Source organism: Gossypium arboreum, chromosome 13, assembly GCF_025698485.1.
Source record: "Gossypium arboreum isolate Shixiya-1 chromosome 13, ASM2569848v2, whole genome shotgun sequence".
Taxonomy (NCBI): Eukaryota; Viridiplantae; Streptophyta; class Magnoliopsida; order Malvales; family Malvaceae; genus Gossypium; species Gossypium arboreum.
The window spans coordinates 3,989,766-4,007,376 of record NC_069082.1 but is presented as its reverse complement, the minus strand read 5'-3'; the positions used below and the strand labels follow the sequence as shown (position 1 = coordinate 4,007,376).

General features: G+C 31.6%; 1 protein-coding gene across 2 annotated transcripts; it reads left to right on the top strand.

The window, feature by feature from the left end:
• Positions 1-10,082: 10,082 nt before the first annotated feature.
• Positions 10,083-14,849, top strand: LOC108461093 (putative pumilio homolog 7, chloroplastic). 2 transcript variants are annotated; one of them, XM_017760787.2, is made up of 6 exons: positions 10,083-10,410; positions 10,509-11,898; positions 11,976-12,138; positions 12,810-12,973; positions 13,900-14,158; positions 14,480-14,849. In XM_017760787.2, exons 2-6 carry the CDS (start codon positions 10,559-10,561, stop codon positions 14,585-14,587), a joined length of 2,034 nt encoding a protein of 677 aa, XP_017616276.1. In that variant the 5' UTR covers positions 10,083-10,410; positions 10,509-10,558; the 3' UTR covers positions 14,588-14,849. The 2 variants fall into 2 exon arrangements, with proteins under 2 accessions (XP_017616276.1, XP_052879825.1); XM_053023865.1 differs by having other exon boundaries at positions 10,083-11,898.
• The last annotated feature ends 2,762 nt before the right edge of the window (positions 14,850-17,611 follow it).

Here is a 17,611-nt window from a genome sequence, read left to right as displayed (position 1 = left end):
TACTACATGTAAGCTCAATTCTTGATTATTTCTTGTAATTTTTGTGATTTTGAGACTTTTACAACTAGGTCCTATTATCTAATCCATTAGTTTTTGCTTTTATGAATGATTAAGAAAGTTTCCATGAGTAAGGGCTAAAATTTTATGATGATTTAGTATGGATTTGGGGTTCTAATTTTATTCTATGATGATTTGAAGAAGAGATTTCTATAGGAATTGATTTTTAGGACCCAATTGTAAAGTTGTTGTAATTAGGGTTTTATATTGAAATTTTGTGTTTCAAAGACTGTGAAATAGATTATAATGTTTAAATAAAGTGTTATTTGAGAAAAATTAGTTCAATTGATGAATAAATTGAGCAAAGACTAAATTGTAATAATTTAGAAAGTTTGGGGTAAAAGTATAATTTTGATATTAAAGGGCATAAATTGTGAAATAGAATATAATTGAATCAGACGATAGTGAGGGAATGATTTTATAATTATAGATCAAGAATACGAAGTGAATCGTGGAAAGGAGAAATTACAATAATAGTCCTTGAAAATTCTACAACTTTTGCAAATCAGCCCAGGTAAGTTCGTATGGAAAAGTTTAATGTTTTATCATGAAAACCTTATAATTACTAAGGTATCTTACTGTAGATGAACACTATCAAATTGTATTAATTACCAAATGATATTTAATGAAAAGTGTAAATTAGTTGGAACAATGGTTTTGAGTGCTTTCATTCAATGAACATTATAAATTGACAGAATAGATGTGAGAAGTGTGCTCGTATAAGACCATAGTTGGGCTATGGCATCAATGAAGTGTGATATGTACTCCTGTATATGACCATGGCTGGGCTATGGCATCTGTATGATGTGATAATGTGCTCCATATAAGACCATATATGAGATATGGCATCGGTATGATATGTGATCCGTGTAAGATCTTGGCAGGGCTATGGCTTTAGTGTGTCATATGTGACTATGTGCAAGTCCATGGTTTACTATGGCAATGTGATAATGAAACACTCAATTCTATTATTGTTCCCTAATTTGACAATGGAAGCAAATGAGAAATGGGCCCAAAGAAGTTAAATCCGTGAATAGCAACATGGAAATTATTCAAATGAGCTTATTAATGAATTTGTGATTTACAGGATAAATTAGTTAAATTAAAAGATATATGATTGTATACAATGTTAGGTAAGATTTATATTTTATGCTTATGAGCTTACTAAGCTTCTATAAGCTTACTTGTACGTTATTTTTTTTGTAGATTGACTACATACGGAGGATCGGATCTACATCAATGATCACACTATCCAGATTTATTCCGGTAGATTTTGTTAAACAACTTTTTGATTTATATGGCATGTATAAGTATTTGGTTGGATAAAGTTATAGATGGTTAAAGTTTGTAAAAGGGATGGCATATGTGTATGAAACTTAGTTTAATGGTTAAGTAGTAGAGTGTTAATATAAAATGCATATTATGGGCATAAATTGGTTGGTTGATTGTAATTTATATATAACTGTGTTTAAGTGCAGGTAATGGATGAAAGGGTGAGAAAAGTGGCCTAAAACGACCTATTTTCATCCACATGGTTAGACACACGGGTGTGTGTCTAGGCTGTGTGTGACACATAGTAAGCCCACGGGTGTGTGATATGACCGTGTGTCCCCTGCATCCTTAAATATGAAGTCAGGATAGTACACAGGCCAAAGACAGGGCTGTGTGTCTTGGTCGTGTGAATGACACAGGTTTCAAGCATGGTCGTTGTAACGGCCTAGTTTTCAGTGGTGTCGGAAATGGTGATTTGAGATCACTAAATTCGACAAATAAGATTGAACAAGATAGTAATTTAATATTTATGAGTCAAGTAAGAATTTAGAAGAATTTGTGAAATGGTGAAATTAGTGAATTAAAAGAATTTATTAGGTCAAACGGGTCAAAAATGAGGTATCGAGACCTCAAAGTTGAAAATCGAGCTATAAATATTTTTATAAATATTTATAGAGTGTCATTGAGTTAGTATTAAAGTTTCGCTAGAAAATTTTAACGTTTGGATGGCTAATTAATTAAAAAGGACTAAATTGAAAATAGCGCAAAATTTGTTAAATTGTGAGTAAATAGCTTAAGTATTTAAAAAGATGGATTTAAAGAGCAATTAGACCCAAAGGTTAATGGCTGGACGGTTTGGGTATGAAATAAGCAAGAAAACAATGTGAACAAGGGGCAAAATTGGAAATAGCATAAAAGTTAATAGTTAAATAATGATGTAATTGAAAAATCTAGACATTTCTTCATATTTTCTCAGCTAAAACGCCATAGAAGGTCTGGAGAAAGCTGGTTTTCATATTTTACATCATGTGAGTTTAATTCTTACTTTTCTTGATAATTTTATGTTTTTATGACTTTTACAATTAGGTCCACTTGTAGAATTCATTAGTTTTTGATTTTATGGGTGAAATTGGAAGTTACCCTGGATGGATAAGGGAATTTTATGATGAATTATTATGAAATTTAAGTTCTAATTTTATATTAAGGTGGTTTTATTAAGTGATTTTGATAGGAAATGATATTTAGGACCTAATTGTGAAAAAGTTGTGAATTGAAGGTTTCTGTTGAAATTAAGAATATAAAAGGTTTTGAAATAGTTTATAATGATAAAATAAAGTGTTAATTGAGAAAAATTAGTTCAATTGATGGGTGAATTGAGAAGGACTAAATTGTGAAAATTGTAAATTTTGGGGTAAAAGTGCAATTTCGAAATTTGAACAGCATAAATTGTGAAGTGAAATAGAATTGAAATGGATGCTAATGAAGGAATGATTTTATAATTATAGATCAAGAAAACGAATCGAATCGTGGAAAGGAGAAAATTCAAGAATAGTCCCTAATTTCTCGACTTTTACAAATTAGTCCGTAAGTTCATATGGCAAAGTTCAATGTTTTGATATGAAAATATTATGATTGTTAAAGTATTTTATTGTTGATGAATACTATCAATTTGCATTAACTAATGAATAATGTGTAACTAAAAGTACAAATTAGTAGGAACAATGGATTTGAGTGCTTCTATTCGTGACCTCGATGAGTTGATTGAAACATATGTGACAAGTGTGTTTGTTTAAGACCATAGCTGGGCTATGGCATCGGTGCAATGTGATAATGTGACTCAGATAAGACCATAGTCGGGCTATGGCATCGGATAATGTGATAATGTGATTCCGTATAAGACCATGTCCGGATATGGCTTCAGTATGATATGTGAACCGTGTAAGACCATGGCAAGGCTATGGCTTCGTGTGTGATGCGATCAATGTGAAAGTCCATGGTTTACTATGGCAATGTGATAATGAAGCACTCAATTCCTTATTGTTCCCTACTTTGACAATGAAGTAAATGAGAAATGGGCCTAAGGGAGTTAAATTGTGAGTTGCCATATGGAAATTATTCCAATGAGTTATTAATGAAATTGTGATTTGGAGGATGAAATAGTTAAACTAATAGATATATGATTGTGTATGATATTTGATATGATTTGTGTTTATATGCCTATGAGCTTACTAAGCTTCAATAAGCTTACTTGTGTGTGTTTAATATTTTTATGTAGATTGACTTGAAGTGAAGTGGGTAGATCGGATCAACACAACAGGGCACACTATTCAGATCAATTCCGGTAGTTTTTGTTTTATGTTTAAAGATTTATATGGCATGTATAGAGTTTGAATGAATTGAAGTAAAGATGTTATAAACTAGTTAACAATATTTGTACTAAAACAGTTTTCGGTAAGTAGCAGTAGTTTGACTTTGAAAAATCACTAAAAATAGTAGAAATGGAATTAAATAATGAATAAATTATGGAATCGAATATTGATGAGTCTATTTTCATATGGAAGAAGCAAAATAGGTATATGAGCTATATTTTATGAGATGTTTAAATTTTTGTGAAACAGGGCCAGAGCGATTTCTGGATCCCCTGTTCTGACTTTGGAAATTCACCATAAATTTTACAAAGATAATTAGAAGTCATAATTTATATTTACAGATTCCTTATTGAGTCTAGTTTTATTAGAGACAAATGGCATAGTCATTTAAGCTCTGTACAGAGAGATATCTGATTCGTAATACACAAAGGTCAGAGTAGTCAAACCCTGAAACAGGGGAGATTTTAAATAATAAACTGTACTAATTGGCTTGACCAAAAATTCTAGAAAAAAATTGTAAGTAGATATATGAGTATAAATTCAGAGAAAATTTACGGATTTGGATTTCAAGTTTTATAACTCGAGATATGAATTATTTAGCAACTATGACACAGTTGGACAGCTTGTCTGAAAAGTATTATATAAATTATCTAAATTTGGTTAAGTGCTCAAATAAGTTTAGTAGTGCCTTGTGCTCGACTCCGGCAACGGTCTCGGGTAAGGGGCGTTACAGTCGTGTATCAAAATTGTGTGAAAATGGCTTAAAAATGGTGAAAAATCAGTTTACCACACGGCCTAGTCAGATGGGCGTGTGCCCAGGCCGTGTGCCCCTTTGATACTTAAGAAATTGCAAGTCAGAATTCCACACGGGCTGGCCACACAGCCATGAGATCTCTACGGGCTGGCCACACGGCCATGTCCTTGGCCACACAGGCGTGTGCCGCTATCTTCAAGATAAAATTTCCAAAGTTGCCAATTTAGTCCCGAACCACTTCCAAAGCACTTATTGGGCCCCGTAGGCCCATATTAGGGACTTTATCATAAAATTTGAAAATATTTAATTTAGAATGTAAATTTTAGACTTGGTTGTATACGAATGCTAGTGTATAAGTTCGGTAATGCCTCGTAACCCTGTTTCGGTAACGGATACGGGTTAGGGGTGCTACATTAGTAGTTATCGAAAAAGAAAGCTGAGCATCGCTAGCCTAGAATATTAAATATGAGTATCAAGGATCCTATTCGCCAATGAATGGCTTAGGGTAGTGAAGGCATTAGTTTTGCCAACTGAGTTGTCAAATTCTCTTACAAAAATAGAGAGTTTGACTTTAAGCAAGATGCCTTATTTTTACAAGATCTATGCAGATATATATACAAGTTATGTGTTGATCTCACTGAGTTCATTTGAACTTATGAAATTATTTTTTGAATGTAGGATTAGGTAAAGATATGGGTATCACGAGGGACCAAGCAAGTTTTTACCGGAACAAGTGTCGCGTTGTAGCTGTTCACGTATATACAGAGGCATTCATAGCAGCCTTGCCTCAGGATTCAAGCTGATTAGGTTCATATTTGAGTATAACTCCAAAGTTTCTAATTAGATGTTAGAATTAAGGTCATAAGGATTACCCATTAGTTGAGAGTGAGATTTGTATTATTTAGACTCCCTAAAAAATAAAATAAAATAACATTTGAGTTATTAAAGTATGTAATTAAATATAAAACAGAATTACCATTTAAGTTATTCGGTTTGGTGTATCATCTAGTGCCTAGATCTGGCGATCGGGTTGGGTATAGGGTGTTACATTAATGCTTTGGGTACGGCTAATTTGAAGAGTTTGTTGGGAAAATATGTAGAGTCTCTGAGTAATTTCAACAAGGCTGGAGTGTTTTTCAATTCAAATTGGATTAAAGTAAATAGAATGGATATGTGTCAGATTCTAAGGGTGGTTAGTAACAATAATCCAAAAAAATATTTGGGTTTTCCAGCTATAGTAAAGTGCTATAAAAATTGGGCTTTCTTGAATCTTCGGGACAAATATAATAAACAAACCTACATTTGGAGCTCGAAACTATTGTCTTTGGGTGGTAGGGAGGTTTATCAAATTGATTTTCTAGGCAATTCTGATGCATGCAATGTCATGTTTTCTCTTACCTAATACCTTTTGTAAAAAACTTGATGCTTTAACTGTACGATATTGGCGGAAAAAATCTGCTAGGAAGAGGGGCATTCACTGGTGCTCTTGGTCGAATCTTTGTTGTTTTAAAGAAGACAGAGGACTAGATTTTTGGGATTTAGCAAAATTTAACATTGCGTTATTAGCTAAACAAGGATGATGTTTACTTGTTAATCCTGGATTGTTAATTGCTCAAGTGCTACAAGACAAATATTACCCAAACTCTAATTTTCTTAAGGCATTAATTGGCTCTAATACATTTCTAACATGGGTAGCATTTAGTGCTCTAGAGGGTTGTTGGAATCTGGTTTACAATAGAGAATTGGGTCGGGTTCATTAATTTCTATATGGAATGATTTTTGGTTGCCTAAGGTTCCTTTGCGCATGGTGGAATAACTGAGAAGTGATGGACTTGATTTGGTTTCGGATTTAATTATTCCGGGTACAAATAAATGGAACTTGGAGCTTATAGTTTCAATTTTTACTAAAGATGAAGCTAATTGCATCATGAATATTCCTTTGCGGTGGAGATGACTGACTGGTTTAGAGTGGTGAACATTCCGGCTTATACACCGTTAGAAACAGATATCGCTTGCTAATCAATCCCCCTGTCTTAAACTTGACTATGCGTAACGTTTACAAACAACTTTGGCAATTGCAGTGCCCGTCCAAGGTAAAAATGTTAGTTTGGAAGTTTATGTGTAATTATGTCCCTACAAAGCACAATTTATTTATAAAGAGAGTTGCTACAGATGCCTTATGTCCTCAGTTTTTTTTTTTTAATATCGAAACTTTTAATCATGTAAGTAGAGACTATGTGTGTGCATGTGGAGTTTGGGATAAATTGGGAATTAAATGGCCATCGGGTATATCACAACTAGACTTTACCGACTGGATAACATGACTCTATGTATAATTTACAGGTGCAAAGAAAATTGAGATCGCAATAACAGTGTGGGCAATTAGGAATGCAAGAACTAAATTTCATATGGAAGGTTCCAATCAAAAGGTTGAGGAACTTATCACCTTTTTTCGAGGGTATTGTACTTAGTTGGATGTTATAGCGTTGCAAATGAAGTATCCAAAGCCACAGGTTGAGGTCCTCTAGTCTCCATTGATATCATCGTATGTCAAAGTTAATGTAGATACAAGCTTTGCCCCTAGAAACAAACATTTATGCTTAGAAGTGAATACTCAAGATAATAAGGGCTAAATTTTAGGCTTTTGCTAGAGAAACAACTATTGTATTTGTTCCACCTTTGTAGTAGAGGCATTAGCAATGGTGCATTGGCTACAGTTTACAACTGACTTAGGCTTTCGACATGTGATAATAGAAAGTGATCCATTATCAGTAATTTTGAAGCTAAACTAGTAGGAAATTGACTTATCGGAGATAAACTTGTTTACCTGAGATGCGAAAAACTCTTGTAAAGCTTCATTTCCTGTTGATTTGCGTTCATCACCAGAAATGGTAACCAAATTACACACGCAATGGCATTAGAGGGGATGCTTAGGCAAGGGGAGGCTTTTTGCGTAGAAGATGCACCACCACCGGCCTTGACTCGTGCTGCAACCGATCGTCGATGTATGGACCCACCTTGACGATCAATGGTGCATACGAAGTTTTTGGGGAATCATATTTAATCTGTTTTTCCCGTTTCTTTTTTGGTTTTCTTCAACGTTTTATGATGCTTTGTTAAGGAGATTAGTGTCGGTTGAGCTCAAGTTTTGTTAAAGAAAGGGGATGGTTGGTTCATTTCTTTAATATTTTCTTCTGTTCTTGAATGTTGTTTTACTTTTCGGTCTTTTAAGGATATGTTTCCAAAGACTTTAAATTTGTTTTGTACCCCTCTCTTTTCATCAATAAATTCAGTCAGCTATTATTATTAAAAAGACTTATACGAAAATAAATCTAGATAGATTTTGCCTATAATAAAACTTAAACCAGAATAAATATAAAGCGAACTCAAGCATAGTTTCACTTATCATTAAGCCAGACCTCATTACTTTAGATAACGCCATCAATCTTGTCTCAAATTTGAAAATCCTATTCGATTAACTTGAATTTAAATAGGATCCAATCTTATTTTATAAAAGGTCAGTACTTTGAATTTGCTCAATTCGAACTTGAAATCACAAATACGGATTAGATCAAATCAAGATATCTATTAAATTATAAAAATATTTTTTTTCATTTACAATTCAACTCCAAACAAAATTTTTAACCTACATAATCATAAAAAGCTTTCAAAATATAACTTTGTTAAATAATAAAGGTTAACACTGTTAAAATTTGACTTTATTTTATTATCTTTAATAATATAATAATTAAATTGATCTATTTAATAATAGAGAAATTTGATCCAATATCTATAACGACCAACCTATCAAATACTTTTACAAATACTTTTACAAATACTTATTACATCCCTATTTCATTTTTACTTAATAACTATTTCATTTTAGCTAACCAAACGTACGATTGATCAAATCCAAACCCAATTTTATCATACTCAAGTGAGAAGCAAAAGAGTGAGTAGATCCCACATTCTATATGAAACGTGTAATCCACGGTATGAGCAAGAGCGTGGGATAAGTAATTTATTGCTTATTTAAGTAGTGGCGAAAAGGTTGCTCAAGTGAAAATTGCTTGGGAAGATTGGAAGAGGGAAAGGCCGAGAAAGCAGGGAGCATATGACATGTAATTATTTTTGTTTATTTATTTAATTGTATTAATTTTACGAAAATATCATATTTTTAAATAATTTTGTTATTTTAATAACTAAAAAATTATAATAAAAAAAGTATATTTTGATAAAATGCTTTTCCATCATTCTCCTCTTTGTCTTTCGGTCTACTTTTAATTTCATCCTTACACTTTACAAAAATTAAGAAATTAGTCCTTATATTTTAACTGGTTAGAATCTAGTTCTTATAAAAAATTGAGAAGTTAATCAAGTTATTGGTAAACACATGAATTTGAAATATCGATATCTATTAATTTATTGCATATGTATTATCAAACTTATTTTGTTGCTAATTCCTCACATATAAATTATTAATTTATTAATTTTTAGATTAAAATTTTAACAATGTTATCCAATTTGACTAGCTTTTCAATTTTTATGAAGTACTATTATGATCAATTTTAAGAAATTAAAATAAATGAATTAACATATCAATTTTCGTGAAGTGTAATTCATTTATTAAATCTAAATATACAAAATGATTTATTATTAGACAAATTATGGATTTTTTTCTCTTTACTTTAGTGTTTTAATATTTATAATTTAATATTTCTAATATTATTACTAATCAGTAAAGATTTTGTGAATTAATTATTGCAATTTTCTTTTTTACCTAAAACTTAAATTTCTTTATCTAATTAAAAGGTGAGATTATGATTATCAAAATATTCTATTTTTCATTCCAACAATTTTAGTTCAATCTCTTAATTAAAATTTACCTTTTTAATAAAGATGTTAATGTGTTCAACTATTACTATTACAACTAATAATAAAACCAAATTACAAGAAATTAAAATATAAAATTAAATGAATAAAATATATGTGGTTAATGTTTGTGTTTTTTTTTACATTTGTTAGGTCTTCTATTTTTATTTATATAATTTAGTAATTGTATTTTTTAAATTTAAAATTTAAGTTTAATTATTAATATAATTTAAAATTTTATGTAAATTTTTAATATAATATTTTAAAATAAAAATTCACTTGATAATGATGAAATATAAGAAGATTGTTGCAATGAACTTGAATTCAACATAAGAATTTTAGCGGTGTTAATAATTGTACTTGCATCTTAACCAAATTAAATCCCTAAGTTGAATTAGCAATAACGCAATATTTAGCCCATGAACTCAACAACTTCTCACAATTTAGTCTTTAAAATTTTTTTGTTCATATTAGTCTAAAAATTAGCAACTTTTTCAAGTTTTGATCCATATGCTCACGCGAGGTGATGACATGTCATAATCTTAAAATGTAATGTTATCACATAGACCAAAAATAAGGAAAGTTGTGAGTTCCAAAATTAATGTGGACAAAAAAAAATTTAGGGATTAAGTCGAAAAATTTTGTAAAGCTCGGGGCTAAATGTTGCCTTATTCCTTGAATATAGTACAAGGACTAAAACCAAAATTTCACCGTTTTATTATTTAATACACAGTAAACTTTATATTATAACTGTCGAGGGTGTCGGAGCAAAATATAAATAGCGTTTGTTTTGGTTCTTCTCCATAGCCCCAGCTTTAATGGCGTGAAGAGAGTAGAAAGGGGGAGTGTATGTATATAAATTTCTACGGTTCTTAAAAAGTAACCGTATGTGATGTGATCTCCTTCAATCTTTGCATGCTTCACCAACTCTTCAAACAAAGAGAAAACCCAAAAATTAAATTCATTTTTCATATCACTGAAACTGCAATTCGTGTAATTCATATTGTTCTTCACTCAAAGAAAACCAACCCCAATTTTTTTTTTTTTTCTTTCGAAATCTGAGCAAAACCCGGACGATAAGAAGTGGTAATTGATTCTGGGTATTTGTTATTTAAGTCTTTTTCGATTTGTATCTGATGTGGGTATTTTGATTTTCTTTTTTGTTTTTCTGTTGTTGTTGGAAGCCATAGCTGAGATTTTGGTGAAGAAGCAGAAGAAGAAAGATAGAGGAAACATGAAGGATGATGAGGAGTTTGAAATGTTGTTAGATGAGATCCCTCATGCAACATCACATCATCATCACCATCATCTTCATCTGCAAAAAAAACATGATGATAATAATATTCATCACCATGTGAATGGGTCATTTCATGGCATGTATGGTCTTATGTATGATGGTACATCAAGTCATTATCATAAGCATACATGTGTTTCTCCTGTAAGCGGTTTCTCTTTACACTCAGATGGTTCTTCCTCGAGTCTGTTTTCTAATGATGGACAGCAGTCTTTGTCTGAAAATGGATCACCAACTCCACCGGCATTAGAAGACCTTAAGCCACACTTGCCTAATGCACTGCTGATGGATTCAGCTGTTAGGAACAAGGGTGGCAGTGAGGGTGGCTTGATTGGTGAATTGGGTCTTTGTAGAAACCGTAGTAAAATGTATATTAGCAACGATCAAGAAAAAGTTGATCCCAGTTTTAGAGATTTTGTGGGAATTCAACCCACTGTTCCAATGAGTGTTCCATTGAATTTCAATTGTGGGTTTAATATGGCATTTTCCAACGATGCTTTGGGTCCTCACCAGGGAATGAGTTGTTTGAATGGTGCAATGAGATCTCCATGGCAGAAAGGTGATTCTGTATTGAATTTAAGCACTTCTTTGAGTAAACTTTCAGTGAATGATGCTTTGGTCCATGGTTCTCCCAGGTTGATTCAAGCAACCCCTCATGTAAGTGTTGAAAATCTGCTACATCATGGGCTACCATCACCATCCAATGGGATGGTTAGAGCACATTCTCATGCTAGAATCCCACAAGAAGGTCTTGAGGCTTTTGCTACTGAGGATAGTTTCATTATCCAAGGAAAGGGTTTAAATTACATGATCAATAAGGGAATTGATTGTTGTTCAAGGGAGCAAAACAAAGGTTCTCTGCAGGAGGTTGGTGCGAATAAGCATCAAGAAAGAAGGTCATTATCGTCACAGCTCGATGGTTGGTCTCAAATTGCAGCCGTTTGTGGAAATGTTAAGAATGCTAAGTTATATAGCCATTTCTCTTTGCCACCTAAGTGTAACTCTTTGGCAGAAGCTCGCGGATACATATACTTAATAGCGAAAGACCAACATGGCTGTAGGTTCTTACAACGGGTATTCGATGAGGGTTCCCAACTGGATGTGCAAATAATATTTAAGGAGATCATTGATCATGTGGTTGAACTTATGATGAACCCTTTTGGGAATTACCTCATGCAGAAGTTATTGGAAGTGTGTAATGAAGAACAGAGAATGCAGATTCTGTTAATGGTTACAGAAGAACCAGGGCAACTTGTTAGAATATCTCTCAACACTCATGGGTATTTCTGACACCCTGCAATATATTTATGTATGCATTCTTATCTGCAGGTTCTAACATAGTTTTTCATTCTTCCAGCACTCGTGTAGTTCAAAAGTTGATCGAGACTCTCAAAACCAGGCAGCAAATTTCACTGGTTATATCAGTACTTGAGCCTGGGTTTCTATCTCTCATCAAGGACCTGAACGGAAATCATGTCGTGCAGCGTTGCTTGCAATGTCTTAGCAGTGAAGATAACAAGGTAAGCCTTCCATCTGCTGAATTGTTGTGCATTAACATATGAAATGTTATTTTTTTGTATAAGCTATGGACCATGACATCTTTTTTCGGGGTCTACATAAGGACAAGAGGTAAATGATATTTGATAGTATCCCTTTAGTCCCTAATAGATTGAGCCTTTAGTCACATTCCATGTGCTTCATAACTGCAAGCCATATGAGCTGTTCAGTGGATGTCATATTCTTTGGTTAATCATCAATTGGTGTCTGAACTCCAAAGTCCAAACATGATGCGTCTTTTATAATACCAGAGTATGCTTTTTCTTTTTCTGATAAAGGGTTAGATGTCTTAAGTTTAAGCAGGCAGAAAATTAATCAGCCATATAATGACCTAGTATCTCTTTGGAACTATGAAAAGTAGTGTAAACTTGATGCAAAATAGTGCTGTGTTTAACCACATCTTTGCTGTCAATATACGACATGCTGTCTGTTAGCTATTTTGTGCAGATGTTGCAGTTGGCAGTGAACTACTTGATTTAGTAGGGTGGCATTTTACGTATCTCGATGGTTTTATTTAAAATTCTGTTAAGATAACGAATGCATAAGTACTTGTCGAATATCATTCAGCTTTTTTCCTGAGTCATTATTCTCCTCCATAGATATCTCACATTTTTATTTTCAAACCGCTTTACAGTTTATCTTTGTAGCTGCCGCAAAGTATTGCGTTGATATTGCAACTCATCAGCACGGCTGTTGCGTTTTGCAACGATGTATTAGCCATTCAACTGGTGAGTATCGAGAAAAGTTGGTTGAAGAAATATCCACCAATGGGCTTCTACTAGCACAGGATGCATATGGGTAAGTATTGATACGATATTATTAGTCTATAATTGATTAATTGTTAACCACCACTCGGCCTTTTTTTTTTTTTGGGGGGGCGGGGGGGTGGAGCTTTGTTATAAGAGAAATGTAGTTTTACCAATGACTTAGCTCTCATCTTGAATTTTTCTAGAAAAAAGAAAAAGAAAATCTCGAAGTACATAACTTGATATATAGAAGTGTATGTAATTATAAGAATTTCGAATTTGCTGAATAGCCTAACTTCTTGGTCGACTGGAAATACAGAAGGCATGGGAAGCAGAAAATCTTCTTGGCATATGGGGATGGTATTAGACCCTCGGTGTTTAGTCCTTATGTGATACTAGTGATACTAGAATGTGGTGACAATTGCATGAAGTAAATTAATGGCTTGTTATGCGTTATGTATTCAATTCTGGCATGAAACATGCTGAATATCCTCATACCTGTCTACTCAGTTGTTCCTGTTGGAAAATAACTGTTTGTCTTCACTAGGTCCTTCAATGTTCATAAGGCTGAATTTACAGCCAGGTCTCTGAGACTGATCTCTTATCAATTCTTACATGAAAACTTCATGAAGTTTGCTTAACATATGACCTCTTATACACATGATCATGCTGGGAAATTCAAATATAACTTCTTTCTTTCCTTCTCTTTTAGACATCCAGTGGCCCAAACTGTTTGTTTGGTATACTGGAGTCATCTTTTGCCTCTTTACGTTAGAAAAAAATGGCAAAAAGAAGTCTTTGAAATGGTGAAAGCTTTGTATATTTGGAATACTTTGTCATGAGACCGGTTAGTCCATTCTCTCCAATTGGGGACCAGTGGACCCTGCAATGAAGTTAATGATAGATACTCTTTTCTTTTATGATATAAAATTAATTATATTCTTGTTCACTGCAGATTTTTGTTTTTTCATTTTGCAGAAATTATGTTGTTCAGTTTATCTTGGAGTTAAAAATCCCATCTGCCACTTCAACTTTGGTTTCTCAATTTCAAGGGAACTATGTACACCTCTCATCGCAAAAGTTCAGCAGTCATGTGGTTGAAAAGTGTCTCGCGGTATTAAATGACGAGAGCCGGTCAAGAATCATCCGTGAATTGCTCTCTGCAACTCACTTCGAACGGTTGCTACAAGATCCTCATGCAAACTATGTTGTGCAAACTGCTCTCCGTGTTTCTGAGGTTCTAAAGTCAATTACTTTCCTTTTATCAATGAAGCCCCCAATCCCTTAACAAACACTCTCCCTCATGTCTCTGGTTCAAAAAGCACAGATATAATACCTACTACATGTATGGCCCATAGTTTTGGTCGAAAATACATGCTAATACGAGAAGGAAAACTTAATGATCTCACGTTAGGATCAAATTGTTTGGACCAAAACCCTCTTTCTCATCCGAATTACACACTCTGGTTTCTTACTAATTTATTTACATTTTACAATATTGCCATCGGTTTCTTGTGGCTTCTTTGTTGATGTTTGTGGTTCTTGTTTTCTATGTCAGGGACCTCTGCACAACTCTCTCATCGAAGCAATCGAGTCCCGTAAGGCAATCTCGCGCAACAGCCCATATTCCAAGAGGATTTTCTCTCAGAAGCTTCTGAAGAAGTAATGTAAATTCTCCTTGTCTATGCAAGAAGCAATGTTCTGTTTTTTTGTTTTTTTGTCCTACTGGATTTAACCATAAAAGGCTCATCATTGCCTATAACTAAAGCAAGAGTTTTTATCTTCTCAAAGTTCATGGAATTGCCTTTCCATGCACTCTGGAAAGAGTGTAACAAATAAAGCAATTTTCGCTTCAAAAAGTTGCTTTAAATTTTGAACATTGTATTATCCTGTTGTCTTTTGGTTATCTCTATGCATTGCATATCAAATATCTTTGTTTACTTTGCAATTCTCACTGTATGAAATTGTACACTGTTTACAAGCCTTGGGGATTTTTATGGTTCCTCATATGTGAATGCTGCCATTTTGAATTATATGCAGAAGGATAGACGATGCATTAGATTTTACTCTTAATTCTTTTTGGGGTTAATTGCATGAGGGATCTCGAATTATAGATGTTAGCTTAGGTCGATGCCATCTTTAATAACATGCACGAGGATAGATGATCCATTAGAGTTTACTGTTCATTTTTTGGGGGTTAATTCAAAAGTGGTGCTCGAATTATAGTCCAGATTCTAAATTAGTCTTTAAACTTTTAAACATTCTAATTAAGTTCTCAAAGTATCTAACATGTACTTCTACCAATTTAATGTCAACTTAATGCTAGCTTGGGCGTTAAATGTCATGTCGACGTTTTAGGGTTTTTATGGTTTATTCATTGGATGCCATTTTTAATAATGTACATGAGGATAGACTTAATTTTTAGGGGTTAATTGCCCAAGAGGTCCTTGGGCACAGATGTGGATGTCATTTTTATAATATGCAGGAGCACAAATGCTGCATTTGATTTTACTCCCATCTTTTTTGGGAGTTAATTGCACGAGAGGTTCTCGAGCTATAATCCAGATTTTAAATTAGTCTTTAAGCTTTTAAATATTTTAATTGAGTTTTCAAACTTCTAATTTTAATTTAAGCGTTAAATGTGGGGTCGACTATGATGCATAGCATATTTAAAACTTGTTGAAATATGGGTATACCAAGTCAAGTTTTTCATGCCTAAATACAATTGTGTTTAAAATTAATCCATGTGCTTTAAATTTGTTTTATGTTCAATCCAAGCTAACATTTGACTAAATTGACAGAAGGACTTAATAGTAGTTAAGTAAAATATTTTAAACTTTGAAGTTAAATTTAAATTTTAAATAATAATTGAACAATGTTTAATTAATTCGGTCCAGTTCAAACAATAATTAAGTTGTTTCGAAGTAGTAACTTTAGAGCTTAATTTAAAATTTAAATAATAATTTAACAACGTTTAATCAATTCTTGATCTGATTGATCAATTCGGTCTAGTTCAAACAATAATTAATATGTTCCCAAGTGGTAAGACGTTGTCAACAATGTAGCTTAAGAACGACACTCTTCGGAAGTCCTATGCTGGGAATACAACTACCTTGCAGTATGACTGTCAAAATAATTTGTAACAAAAAAAAAAAGAAAAAAAAAACAAGTGTCTATAGTTGTTGATATCAATATCGATTTATATAGAAAGAACGATTTAAAATTTTGATATTTAAATTAATTTTAGTGTTTTTAAATAATTTTAATTTTTTATAATTACATTAGAAAATATATAATCATCAAATTAAGTTATTGAACTTAAATAATAATTTTAAAATTTACATTTGTATTAAATGTATTTTTAGGCATATCTTTTATTAATAAACTAGAAATTATATTATAAATATATATTAAAAGTATTGATAAATCAAATTTCATTCATATATGATTGATAATTTTACTATGGACCAAATTAATTTGAGTTCTAGACTTTGACTTAAATAACAAAATAAATTAATTTAGAATAAATTTAAAATATATAAATAAATAAAACTTTTAGATCGAGTCATATCAATTTTGAATTTAGATTTAGAGATGTTAAATGAAATTGTGGATTTAGATAATATTCAGATTCATATTTTAAAATTACTATCTTGAATATGTGATGCGGATAAACATCCTGAATATTCATTATTAAATTTGTATTATTTATTCAAATAATGATATAGATTTGAATTTCAAATCCACTAATTTCAAAATTCTATAAATTTTGATTATATATATAATGAATTTTATAGGATTCAAATTTAGATTTTGTGGATTTAAATATCCCAAAAGTAATTGAAAATTTTGAGTCTAATTATTTTCTATTTTAGACATCTTTTAGATAATAATATTTAATTTAAATTTAAATTTAGATAATAATATTTGGATAAATTATAAATAATAAATAAGTTATATTTTTAGAAAAATTTATGATTTAGAAGGTTAAATTAGTCATATATGTAAAAAAAGTTTATTGACTAAATAAGTCGATTTTTGAATATTTGAGGAAACAATTCTTTTTTGAAGAGAGAGTGGAAAAACATGCCGAGCTAGACACGCTTGTCCTTCAAGTTGTATTTTCTAACTTTTTAATATAATTAGTTTGTTTGGTCATATAATTAAATGTTAGTGATTTTGTTTCAAGCTTTTTTAATTAGTAATTATTTTTAAAAATATTTTATTTTTAATTAATTTTTAATTAACAACTCTTTTATTCATAAAATCAAATAATTATTAAAAATATGATAATTTTAGTAAATATAATTTTTATATGCGTAATATTTATTTTTCAATCCATATCATGAGTGTAGTAAATTTTAGTATTATATATTTAGAATATTTCACATATAAACATAATGATATTTGAAATAATTAATTGAAATATTTCACATATAAATATATTTGAAATATCATGTCCACAATGTAGATGAAAAATAATTATCTTTGAAATATTTTACATATAAAATATTAATGACATTTGAAATAATTATTTCATTTAATAATTTTAGAAACCACCATACGCACAATATATGTGAAGAAAATAAAATTATACATAAAGAAAAATATATTAAAAAATTAGTTGATGTTTATATTAAATATAAATGAGTTAGTAATTTTAAATACTTTTAACATAATGGTATATGTA

Coding starts and splice junctions, on each gene's coding strand:
- LOC108461093 (XM_017760787.2), top strand. CDS start 10,559: ATGAAGGATGATGAGGAGTTTGAAATGTTGTTAGATGAGATCCCTCAT. Junction 12,139..12,809: donor TTAGCAGTGAAGATAACAAG/GTAAGCCTTCCA, acceptor ACCGCTTTACAG/TTTATCTTTGTAGCTGCCGC. Junction 14,159..14,479: donor CTGCTCTCCGTGTTTCTGAG/GTTCTAAAGTCA, acceptor TTTCTATGTCAG/GGACCTCTGCACAACTCTCT.